General features: G+C 27.3%; 1 protein-coding gene across 1 annotated transcript; it reads right to left on the bottom strand.

Annotated features, from left to right (window-relative positions):
* Nucleotides 1-4,880: 4,880 nt before the first annotated feature.
* LOC121209488 (uncharacterized) lies at nucleotides 4,881-8,275 on the bottom strand. The gene is made up of 4 exons (XM_041080203.1): nucleotides 8,059-8,275; nucleotides 7,517-7,634; nucleotides 6,525-6,597; nucleotides 4,881-5,253 (listed from the first exon to the last, which is right to left on the bottom strand). The coding sequence occupies exons 1-4, from the start codon at nucleotides 8,081-8,083 to the stop codon at nucleotides 5,005-5,007; spliced, it is 465 nt and encodes a 154-aa protein (XP_040936137.1). The 5' UTR covers nucleotides 8,084-8,275; the 3' UTR covers nucleotides 4,881-5,004.
* Nucleotides 8,276-13,556: the final 5,281 nt, after the last annotated feature.

Below are 13,556 nucleotides of genomic sequence, written 5' to 3'. Positions count from 1 at the left end.
CTCTTTCTCGATTAACGTAAAATATATTTCTTTTTCCAAAAATTTTTATTTTAATACAAGGATCGTATTTTTAATTCTTTCTAGTTCTCAATTTTCGACATCAAGACATTAGATAATCAACTAGGTACCAATTTCTGGGCGTTACGAGGGTGCTAATCCTTCCTCGTACGTAACCGACTCCCGAACCCATTTTCTAAATTTCGTAGACCAAAACCGTTGTTTTAATAAAATCAAATTATTTATTAAAAACAACCTTTTTCCAAGGTGACCCAATCACACCTCAAAAAGGATTGGTGGCGACTCCCTTTTTCATTTTCAAAACCCAAGTCGACCCCGCTTTTCAATCAAAAAAATGGTGTCAACAAAACTATATCACAAGTCCCTGTACTCTTCACAAATTTAAAATTAGTTCATTTACTTTTATTTTCAGTAATTTAGTACTTCTACTTTTCAAAGTTTAGATTCGATCAAACGCAACAAATAAATAGAACTAAATGATTCGATCAAACTGGTTTATTGTTTTTAACTAAACAAGCAGTTGTTGATGACTCAATAAGAATGAATTCCAAATTGAATTGACTAATCCGATCTATTTTTCACTTTTATAGTACCGATTAGAAAAGGTTCTAACAAACTTTCTAGTTATGAATTTGTATTTTTATTTTGCAGATACTCTACATTTACGATGTTATATTATATAATTAACAAAATCATATTAAATTAAAGTGCATGAATTAATTTTTAAACAGAAATATAGTAAAGGGGTTAAAACAACAATTTGACCCTTATAAATTTCCAGTCGTTTTTTAAAAACTAACGTTATAGCTGGTTTGGGATTGAAATTTTGAGGGGTTTTTAAAAAATATTTTTTTTGGGAAAAGAAATTATTCAAAGTTTGTAGTTAATCGGTATTAATAGCTTATAAATTCTTTAATGGCCCTCATTAATAATTTTTACTTTCTTAATTTCGGTTAGCGTTCTTTCTTTATTTTCTTTAATCCCTGACATTGATGGAAATTTAAGATAATTCATAGTAGAAAAAAGTAACTGAACTAATTAAATCATACCAATAAATGAGGAAACTAAGAGTTTATATTTTGGTTAAAATATGCCACAGGTACTCTTAGTAAATTTGGAATTTAGTCTATACACTTTAATTTCTAGAAACTTAGTCCCTCCACTTTTCAGATTTTAAAATTCAAATTCAACTATTAACGCTGAAAATTATTTTATTAAATTCAGGTTCATTACAACACCATTTCTTTTAGTTACATTGCTATTAAGTGAGTTTTTATTATTATTTCAAACTTAAATTTTAAAATCTAAAAATTAAGAAATTAAATCTTAGAAATAAAAATATAGAGACTAAATTTTTAATTTTTGAAAATTACAAACACCTATAACATTATTTAACCTTATAATTTTTAAAGAGTAGAGAAAAGTAGTTGAAGCAAAGAATAAATGAAAAACCAGTAGTATAGTGGAGGCTTTAGTAGGCGAAGTTATTGTATCTGTGCATGATGTATGGTTTTTATTTGATTTAATGGTAAATTTAATCACCAACGTTTGTATATTTTGTCAAAATGATCCTAATTGTATTTTTTAGTTTTTTTTAGTTATCAACCTTTAATTTTTTTCAAACTGTTTTTTCTAATAGATTTAATGAATAAATTTAAGGTTTCAATTTTTATACGTTTATTTACTGTGAGGTTTTTCTACTGGGTTAAATTTTTTTTAGATAACAACGTTTATTTTCTTTAAATTAAGAGTTATTTTTTAATTTAATGTATTATTTATTTATTTTATTATTTTTCACATGTAATTATCTTATAGGGTTATTTAAGTAATAAATTACATCTCATTAAAAATATTCCACATGAAATTTCACATCATCCCCGTCAATTTTTTTAATGGTACTTTCATTAAATTTATTGGAAAAACAGTTTGAAAAAAAGTTGATGTCCAAAAAAAGACTCAAAAATACAACTAGGACCATTTTGACAAAACATGCAAACGTTAGTAGTCAAATTTATTATTAAACCATTTTTATTTTGATATATCGATATTAATATGTTTCGATGTATAATTTTAGATATTTTAAAAAATATTTTTTATATTTTTATATATTAATTTTTTTAATAATATTAATATACATATAACTATAATTTTGATTATTTATATTATTATTTAAACTTTTGACTGAATTATTGAGTTGATATCACTAATTAATCGAGACCAACTCGATAATATAGATAATGTATGGAAAGGCAAAGATCTCATTAAAAGAATAACATTTCTATTGATATTATCTATATCAAAATAATAAAAAAGTATTAATATTATTTATTGTATGCTATTTTTAAATGGATATTTATATTTTAAATTTATAGAATTTTTAGTATATAAGTAATGTAGTGGTGAATCTAGGGAATTGGTAGGGGTCTTGGTCCCTTAAAATAGAAAATTTTCCATTTAGGTCTCTTTATAGTTTATACAATTTTAAATTAATAATGATAAAATTACAGTTTGGCCATCCTAAAAATGATAAAAAATTAATCCAATCCGTTAAAATTATAAAAATATAAAAACTATTAAAATGATAAAATTATATTTTTAATATAGTAAAGATATAAAATTTTATTCTTACTCAAAAAATTTTCTAATTTTGCTCTTGAGTGTTATTATCTAAAAGGGTAATCTACAAAAATAGTCACTTTTGTTTGCCTCAGGTTACATTTTAGTCACTTATGTTTGAAATGTTACGTTTTAGTCACTTATGTTATTATTTTGTTACGAAGTGATCACTCTACCGTTAAGTTCCGTTATCTCTCTAACGGTAATCCTACGTGACAGTCCAACTAGATTTTAAATGCCAACTTAGATTTCTAAATGAGACGAAAATAGATTTTTAATTAAAAATTTTAATTAATTAAAATTTTTAAACCTAAACCTTAACTAAAAAAGCTGTTCATATCCTCTTTTTAATTTTTCTTCCATCTCTTCTTTTTTTCAATGGGTTTTTTTTTCTCTCACTTAACTGGAAAAACTATTATTAAAATCAAAATTTTAGTTAAGGTTTAGGTTTAAAAATTTTAATTAATTAAAATTTTTAATTAAAAATCTATTTTCATCTCATTTAGAAATCTAAATTGGTACTTAAAATTTAGTTGGACTGCCACGTAAGATTACCGTTAGAGAGACAGCGGAACTTAACGGTAGAGTGATCACTTCGTAAGAAAATAATAACATAAGTGACTAAAAAGTAACATTTCAAGTATAAGTGACTAAAATGTAATCTGATGCAAACAAAAGTGACTATTTTTATAGATTACCTTATCTAAAAATATAAATTATATATATTTCAATGCAATTAATGAAAAATTTAAAATGGCCTAGAGCACCACTTGTAATGCAGGGAGGAGGGGGGGGGGGGCGGGTTTAGCTGTAGGTCCTCGAGCAGTGTGGCGTACCGCAAAGGAGACTTGATGCTTGAATCTTCTGAATTTGAGACTAGGTCAAACCCTCGTATCCTTTCCCTTTGTTTTGTTTTATATGAGAAAATCTTTTTTAGGGTAATTTACTTAATGTTAATTTTTAAAGTCAGCAAATAAAAACGATTAATTGCAATGTTGATGTTTAATTTTATATGAATTTGATTAGTATAATAATAAATTTTGTTATCATAATTTACATATTTATCAATTTAGTCATGATTTAACAAATTCAACCCGCAATACTTTGTAAATATTGAGATTACATTTGTTAGAATTTTTTAGAACTAATATCAATTTAATAAAATATGTAAACATCAAGGGTTAAACTTTATATTATAGCAATAAAAATTATGCATGTTGACAAAAGATATTAATGTCATGATTAATTGTTCTTAATTGCTTACTTTTAAAATTGATATAGATTAAATTGCTCCAACTATTTTAGATAAACTAATTTGCTCAATTTAGAAATTGAAGGGCTAAGAAAGTCATTTTAACTTTTATATACATGGGAGCAAAATTATCGATATATATCGATTTTTTTTTTGTAAAATGAGATTGAGGCCAAAATTTTTTATTATTTTAAAAAATAGGCCGTTATGGTTGATAAGACAAAAACGTATCCAAAACACTTTATATAAAATGTACTTTTTTTTCCGTAATGTATTACTTTTCTTGATTGGATGGTTATATGTTAATGTTTTTATCTATGTAGCTTAAGTTTGAATCCTCTCCGATGTTATATAATTTTTTTTTAATTCATGTTGTTTCAAATAAATTTGGGCCGCACGGATGAAAACACCAACATTTAACAATACGACTAAAGGAGATGGCGTATCAAAGAAAAATGTGTTTTGGATCCTAGCACATTTTACCCGAACACAGCTCGACTCAAATGCTTGATATTAGCACATTTCACGCTTATCCAAGCGCAGCCTGACTCAAAATATAAATCTCAAATTTTACTCAAACCTACTAATATTTGAAAATGATTAACCCAATCCGTTTTAATAATTTATATTATTTTTAATGTAATATCGATTACTTCTATACGTTTTCTTCTCTTATTAATATATTAAACACAGACAACTTTAGCATATATTTTAAGGCTTACATTGTTGTATTATACATTTTATTTTATTTTATTTTAATTACATAATATATAAAATTAAAATAATAAAATATACTACAAAGTAAAAAGGGTCGAGCAAAGCTCAAGTCTTGAATATTGGAACCTAAACTCAATTCATATTTTAAGTTGGCTTAATTTTGCTAAAACCCGTTTTTTTAACCTCATACTTCTGTCTAAATCTTCTTATATTTCAAATGAACCTTCAAACTTAGATAACCCGATCCTTGAATAGGTCTAAACTTGACCAATCCAAATCACAAAACAATAAAAATTAAAATAAAATTTTTGGGTTTTTTTTTACATCCTTAAAACCAATCAAACCAACTATCAAACGTAATACAAATAGTTTTGAAATTCATATAAATACAAACTAATTGGTCAAATTTTATTGAGCTTTGCGAGGAGGAAAACAGTAGCAGAAGTGATGGCAGGGATGAATATATCATCGTGGATTTTAAGGTTAGCTTGCCTTTTGATCATCAAAGCAGCCACTGGCACACCAAACAGGTACAAAAATATGTCTTTGGCTCCTATACCAGAAAACCCTGTCTCTATTAGCACTTCTTGTAGCACCTCTTGAAACCCTTCTTTTGATAGTTCTTTTCCTTCAGCGGCTGCTTTGTATTTCTGCCACCAAATTTCAATTTTGAAAAACGTTTTATGTTCCATTTTGTTGGTGATAATGATATCAGATTTACTTACAGGATGGTCCGTAAGTTTTTCTAAAGTTTTAAGTGATGGCATGGTATAATTTCAGAGTGTTATGTCATTATACTTTAATAAATCCAAGTTTAAGGATCAAATCATGAGAAAAAAAAGTTTAGAGGTCAAGTTAAGAAAATTTATTAAATTCAAGGACTAACTGTTGCTTTATCCTTACATTTGTATATGTTTTTTTTTTGGCAAGAGGCAATACTGATATCGAATTTACTTACATGGCTATTTATAAGCTTTTGAATGTTTTAGGTGATGACGTAGTATAATCTCAAAATGTTCAGGGATAAAATAAGTAAAAGTTGTTAAGTTTTGAAATTAATGTGAAGGGAAAAAAGTTTATGGACCAAATTGAGAAAAGTTATTAAGTTCAAGGACTACATATTGCTTTATCATTTCATTTGTATCCGTTTTTTTTTGGGGGGGGAGCAATAATGAGAAATAATGATCTGTAAGTTTTTTAAATTTTTAAGTGATGACGTAGTATAATCTTAGAGTGTTTAGGGACTAAATTAAGAAAAATTGTCAAGTTATTAATTGTGGAGCAAAAAAAAAACTTTTAGAGACCAAATTAAAAAAAAATTACCAAGTTCAAGGACTAAATATTGCTTTATCCCTATATTTGTATTCGTATTTTTTTGACCAATAATTATCTTGGTATACTTACATGATGGTTAATAAATTTTGTAAAATTTTAAGTGATGATGAGATATAATTCTAAAGAGTTACATAATTATAACTTAAGGAAATTCAATTTTAATAGTTAAATTAAGAAAAAATTACTAAGTTTCAAGATTAAAGTGATAAAATATTTTAATGATCAAATTAAAAAATATATCAAATTTAAAAATTAAATGTTGCTTTATCCCATACACATAGGTAGAACAATGCGTTTAGCTGCGATTAGTGTAAAAATAATGGTAGTAGTGAGATTAGATACTGTAATGTGAGACAAAAAATAAGCTAAACGCACCATACTATACCACACAGCACCCAATCGCCCATCCAAATCTACCCTTAATGACTAATAAATTTATACACTACCAATAAACTCAAAAAATTATGTTCATAAGAATTTATATATTATCAATTAATTAGGTATTTCCACTTAATTAAAAAAATAAAAATTTACATGTTTATTTTGTAAAAACGAATTACTTAATTGGGAGTACTCAAATACTAACCTCAAAGGCAACATTGAGAGTTGTAATTTTTGGTGCACTTAATTGAGGGCTTCCAAGCTTTTTGTTCAGTTCTCTGTAAAAATCATATTATTACGTAAATGCATTTAAATACATAATTTTTTTTCTCTTGAAATTACAATTATATCAATGGCCTTCGCCTCCTAGCTAAATGGGAATATTAATTTTCAACCCTCCAAAAAAATTTAAAACATTCAACTTAACACTTCTAACGTTAGCCTTTGATTAAATGGAAAAATTATTATTTGTTAATACAAAAGCCTTGCCCCCATGGTTAGATGGGAATATTTCTTTTCAACACTTCAAAAAGAAAAAAAATTAAAACATTCATCGACCTTCGATTGAATTAAAAAATTGTATTTTTAACCCCTCTTAAAAGTTAATCATTTAATTTAAGCTTTTTTTAATACAATTGGCTAAATGGGAATATTGTTCTTTAGCCCCTCTTAAAAATTTAAAACATTCAAATTAGCAAATTCCATCCTTCAATTAAATGGAAAAAAAAACCCCATATTTTTAACCCCTCTAAAAAGTAATAATTTAATCAATGTTTTTTAAACCGAACTGGTCAGGCCACCGGTTCACTACTCCAATAGGTCTGACAAAATAAATTTTAAAAAATTCTGGGTCAACTGATTTTTTAGCCGATTCTCAATTCAACCAATCTATCTGGCTAGTCCGATCTAGTTCCAACAACATTGAATTTAATCTAATCTTTTTAGTACAAACTTTTTAACTTTTTGATCCCACAAGATTTTATCATTTTATCTCGATTCTTCTAAAAAAAATCTAAAGACTCAAACCTACTATCTTAAAGTTCTTAAAGTTTCTACTTGCTATTACTTGCTATTAACTAAAGGACTTGTTGATATATAAACATATGATTCTAATTACACATTTAATCAACACTACTAAATGCAATTTTTTTATTAAAAAAAACATTTATAGTGTTAAAAAGGCAAAGATAAAATTACTCGACGGTGTCGCATATGGCTCGAAAGAATGTAGCTGGAGTCCAATTTGTCTTGCCTTCAAAATATGTCTTGTAACATCTCTCTATTGTGGAATCTATTTCCTTTCGCTTTTTATTTCCTGCATCCCCATTCCTAATTTTTAGAGTTTACAACAACGAATACAATATAATTATAAGTACGTATTTGATTTTAAAACGGGAATATAATTGGACAAAATTCACGCATGATAAGACTAGAAATGAAGAAGTTGATTGAGTTTTAGTCTGATTGGCATGGATATTTATTGTTAATGCAGGAGTATGTAGGTTCGAGTGCGTTGAAGCGCATCATCTTACTATTTAAGGGATAAGGGCTATAGGTAGTTTTAAGTATTGTATAAAAAAGAGTAGATATAATAATAAACTATAATAAGATTAATGTTCAAAAATAAAATAACATAATAAACTTGAATTTAACATAAACAAAATCTATCTACATATGCACACATATAGAATATTTATATAATTGAGAAGATTAAGGGGAAAATTAAAGAAAAATAATACCAAAAGATGATGTGTTTTGGCCCATCTTGATCTTCTTCTTTTTCCTTGGGAAACTTGTGTTTTGTATGGGAATTGAATATAGAAAATTTGAAGTCAAAATGGAGGGTTTATAAGGGATTTTTATAGGTAACCCCAAAAGTAATGAAACTTGGAAGCTAGGGAGAGTATATATTATTGCATTGGAAGGCCTAGGAATGAAGCAATGCTTTAGGGAAAGAAACTAAGATTCCATGCATGGAAAGAAAAGAACCTCTTTTGTTGGATAATTTTCCACCAAAAAGTTATTCTTTCTTAAAATTCCTTTGATTTTTATATTTATTTTTTGCTGTATTATTAAATTGAGCCCTAAATTATACTTCAATTCTTAGATTAGTCTTTAAAGTTTTTTTGGCCAAAAATGATCTCTACACTATTGGTTTGCCCCCATTTTACCCAAAAATGCGTCTGACGTGGCATCCGATAAGAATATACCACAGATTATGTTTTTATTGGCTGATATTGTCTTTTGGGTACAAAATTGATAGTTTAGGACCATTTTCACAAAAAAAAACTTATAAGGATCTATCTGAAAATTGGGTATAGTTTAGGGGCCAATAAATGCATAAAGCCTTTTTTTAGTTCTTAATTAGCTTTCTTTGTGATCGGAACTATTGTTTTCATTTTGGCAAATTATACGAGTCAAATGCATTTTTGGTAGAGATTTGTGGGCTTCGTTGGATAGAATTAAATTTAAAATATTTTATATTGAATAAATTGAGGAAATTTTAATTATTAAATTCAAAATTCATTTACATACCTAAACTTAAAATAAAATAAATACTTAATATGGAGAATTTAAAAAAAAAACTCAACATTCTCAATTAAACGAATCGGTTGATTCGATTTTGGCAATATAATGTGCAATTTATTTATTTTTCTTATTTAGTCGATTTATTAAAATTTTAATGTATAAAATTAATTCGTTGAAATTGACCGAATTAAAAAATGCAAATCATTTATCTTATTTACTTTTAAAAAAAAATTCTTAGAGGATGGGATTTGGGCAGTGGAGTTTGTGGGGGATTTTTTGGTGGTTATAACGAAGCTTTAAGCAACATACATTGATCCATAAAAAAATAGTAACCACATATAGAAAGCGAAATAAATTGTATTGGGTTTTACAATATGTAAATTTTAGCATATCAAGATGGGGGCAATTAGGTTGCTCACCCCAAAGAGGGTTTTAGCCGAAAATGTGATGTTTGGTGGGTGGAGGATGACGGGTGGAATAGGAGGAACAATCCACTCTTCAAGTCAATTGAGGTCCATCAGTACGGGGACAAAAGAGATTAAAAAATTCAATTATAACTAGCAGAATCAAAATGCTTCAAATTAGAGCGATTCAATATTAGTTTTAGGTATCTAAAATGATAGATGGCATGCAGGGTGGGTCGTGAGAGGAGAGAAAGATTGTTTAATTCTTATTTATTTAGAAGACCGAAGGTGTTAATTATTTTTTATAAAAATACTTTTGTTAACCTTTAGAAGGAAAATATATAAATAGCCAAATATCATATATTATTGAACCCTAGGGAAGGGGCAGACTGCTCCATTTGTCTTCATTCAAAGATGATTAAACTCTTCCCTAGTAAACAGGTAAAGTAAGGCATAAAACAACAATAATAATGAAAACTAAAAAACAAAAGAAGAATAAATCTAAAAAGTTGAAGAATTATTGGCAATAATAAATTTAAAAAGTTGAAGAATTATTGGCAATCTAACTACACCTTTCAATTTTAATTCACATTTGAAAATTTTGAAATTTTATTTGATGACTGCTTAAATTTAACTTACTCAAATTTAAAATGATAATTTTTTTTAATAAATAATTCGAATGATGTAAGTTCAAGTATCAAATATGAATAAAAAAAATCTGAAAAAAATTAGATTTTACAACTCAATTGGCAAATTTCGAAATAGTTTGAACTAGAAATGAATCGAACTCAGAATAACCCAAAGTTTACAAAAATTTTAGAGGATAATATAATTCTTGGCTCTTAAACTTGGCAATTAGGTCTGCTTTGGTATCTTTACTTTTTTTTATTTGTTTACTTTGGTACCTAAACTTGATAACTAGATCCATTTTGGTTCCTAAACTTAGATTCCGTTAAGATTTTGATAATGTGACTAGTGTTTTTGAAATAGCATTGGATTGGTTAGTTGAACCGGTTGGCTTGAGACATATCGATATACTAGTTTAAACAAGGGGGTTGAACTGATTGAATTGAAAACGGCTCGAAACAAGTAAAAATTGAAAATTGGAGAAAAAATTTTGTAGTTGAATACGTTAACCGGTTTAATATTCTTTTTTAAATTATTTAACTATTTATTATTAGAACCGATTAAATTGATTTAATTGAAAACTAGTGGTGGTCAAATCGATTTAACCACCAATCCAGTTATTAGAATATTATATGTGACACTCTAAGATTGTACAAGCCATCACTTGAAAATTTTTATAAAAATTTTAATTTTTGTGTGATCATATGGCACAATCTCAAAGTGTCATATCATTGAAATTTTATATTTTTCAATCCGAATTCTAAAATTCAATCTGATTAATTTGAATTTAAATTTTATTCATTTTAATTTGATTATAAAAATTAACATATCAGATCTTAAATGATATAAATCTAAAATAATCGAAACCCTTAAAATAAATAATTCAAAGTTACTTTTAAACTCTATTATCAAACATGAATAAGAAAAATATCGATTGAAAAATTTGAAATAACTCGAAACAGAAATAATTTAAACTCAAAATAAACTAAATCTGAAATAATTTTAACTTGAATTATTTAAACTCAAATTAATCTAACCCAAAACCTAAACAATCTGTCAAATTAATAGCATACAAGTCTAGCATGGCAAAAAGAGATGGGGTAGCACGATGAATGGGAAACTTGTGTTCAGAAGGGAACGAGTTAGAAGATAAGATTCATTCATTCCACGCACAAAAAGAAAGGACAGTACGCTTGACACAACAATTGATGAAATTAGTGTGGGAGACATTGAAACCCCATTCTCATAATGTCTCTTTAAATGTCTCTTTCTCTGTTTTAGGGTTTTGAAAGATATTTCTATTTTTGGATGAATATACTATTACTTAGTTGAGTTTAGTTTTAATGTTCAAATTGATATTTGGATTTTTTTTTTTGCAATTTGATATTTAAGTTTGGTTTTGACGGTTAACTTGAAATCCGGACAGGAAAGTATCATGTAGCCCAATGAATATTTGACACACATGCTCAAGAAAAAAATGTAGGTATTTTATTGAGAAACTTATGTACTAAATTAGACATTGAATCCAAACTTGGGTGCTTAATTGAGACAAAAGAAACTCAAGTACGAGATTAAAAAAAATCAAGTTTCAATTTGAATATTGAAGCCAAACTCAGATACTAAATTAAGACAAAAAATATTTGTTATCAAATTAAACATTGAAATCAAACACAAGTACGTAAATTTTCTTAGCCAATTTCTTGAGAGGTCTAACTATGCGCCCCTAAGTCTATTTACTCTCCAAATTTTAAAAATTTGGTTTCTTAGCCTATTTCTTGAAAGGTCTAATTATGAAAAATTTAAATTTAATGAAAATTCATTGAGGTTAATGTTTGAATCAAACAAATAGAAGGACTGAATTTTTAAAATAAAAGTAAAAAGACCCATTTTCAAAAGTTTAAAGAGTACAAGGACTGAGGGCAAATTAAACCTTATTGAAATGGCCTGGCTGCAAGTTGGCTGGCTAAGTACCGACATTTGCAGATAGATCTCTTTTTCCATTTGATTTCAATGTAACTTCTCTATATATAATATATTTAATAATTTTGACATAAATATAACTATAAAAACAATTATAGTACAAGGAAAAATGTTTTAGCACAAAGAAGTTTTTTTTTAAATGCTACGTTTTTTTCGACAATTATGAATTTAATATTTAAATTGATTTTTGGAATTAAATTTTTTTATCGGAATAAAAAGATTTCAATACAATATATCAAATCCTAACCCGATAGAAAATATAAAATTCATATAAAAATTAGAAAAATTATTTCGTACACATGGTAACACATCTGTTAGGGTATAATAAAATAATTTTATTATCGGTGTATTAATTTAAATATTAAGATACATATAATTAACATAAACATGATATAAATATCCCTAAAATTTTACTCCTGAAGTCACCATTGTTGTGTGGGCTTGAATACCATCATCGAACCAAATGGGATTAGACATAAACCATAAAATTGGTGAGATTATCTGTGATTATAAAAAATATTCTTATAAAAGATTATTGTACCACATTACTTAATAGAATTTTGAATAAAGTGAACTATGAGAAAGGATTGTATGAAACAGAAATATTATCCATTTCCAATAGTGTAACACCCTAAACACGACCTAGATATTATGGCCGAATCTAGGAGTGTTATGAAAAAGGGTTTTGAAATCGACGATACTTCGATAAAACCATGTTTATTTATTTGATAAAACATCCAAGTTTTATAAAACATATTCATTTATATATATTACTGAAACCGTTATAAGTTGCTCTTTAAAATTAACTATTTATTTCACAAAGGAAGTTTGAAAATCGTTTAAAACAAAACCATACTCGTGTTTTCAAAAATAACATTTGTTCGCACAAAATCGATATTTTTTTGAATCATCACAGTTTAGAAATCAGAACGCAATCAAACCTAAAAATTCAAATCAAACATTTCAAAAAGTCCAGAGAGTCCAAAAATTACAAAACTCTCATGAAAACTAGAAATTTCAGTAAAAGTAAAACAATAGTAACAATGAAAACAATTTCCGTCAAGTAGTCACCGCTGAACCTTCGTCGCACCAACCCGCCTATATCTGTGGATTACCTGAACAGAACAGACAAACAAATGTGAGTTTTCATAAACTCAGTGTGTAACCCAATAGAAATAATCATGCAATATACACAGAATTTCATATACAGTCAGATACAGATTCGGATCTAAGTTTATAACAGTAATAGATATCAAAGTTAGATAACAGATCAGACGTGCAGAATCCTACCCTCATCCTCTACATAATAGATAATATGCAGTCAAGCTGTGGGGTTAAAAATACCCACCCGTCCCTACACACCATATAGTGTCGATGCTACATAATAGATAATATGCAGTCAAGCTATCAGAATATAGGCGAAAAGTCGTTATACAGATCACTTCCTCCACATATACAAATCCCACCTAAACGCAAATACAAAATATAGATGCAAAAATAATAGAATAAACATGCTTAACATGCTCATACACAGATAAATGCATACTTAATAGTACAGTCAGGCATACATATCAGTTTCCTACTCAGATCAGACTATCAGAGTATTAGATCACATGAAATAGGGTTTAGTTAGCCCTTACCGACCCTACTGTAGGTCCACGTTGATTGGAATTATAACACACCTAACCCCTTTCCGT

This window comes from Gossypium hirsutum, chromosome A11, assembly GCF_007990345.1.
Source record: "Gossypium hirsutum isolate 1008001.06 chromosome A11, Gossypium_hirsutum_v2.1, whole genome shotgun sequence".
NCBI lineage: Eukaryota > Viridiplantae > Streptophyta > Magnoliopsida > Malvales > Malvaceae > Gossypium > Gossypium hirsutum.
This window is presented reverse-complemented; position numbering and strand designations above follow the sequence as displayed.

Bases quoted from the DNA above. Each gene is read 5' to 3' on its own strand.
- LOC121209488 (XM_041080203.1), bottom strand. From the start codon at position 8,083: ATGGGCCAAAACACATCATCTTTTG. The intron at 6,598-7,516 runs GTAATTTTATCT...TGATTTTTACAG, and splicing joins GCCATATGCGACACCGTCGA to AGAACTGAACAAAAAGCTTG. The intron at 5,254-6,524 runs GTTAGTATTTGA...ATTTGGTGGCAG, and splicing joins CTCTCAATGTTGCCTTTGAG to AAATACAAAGCAGCCGCTGA.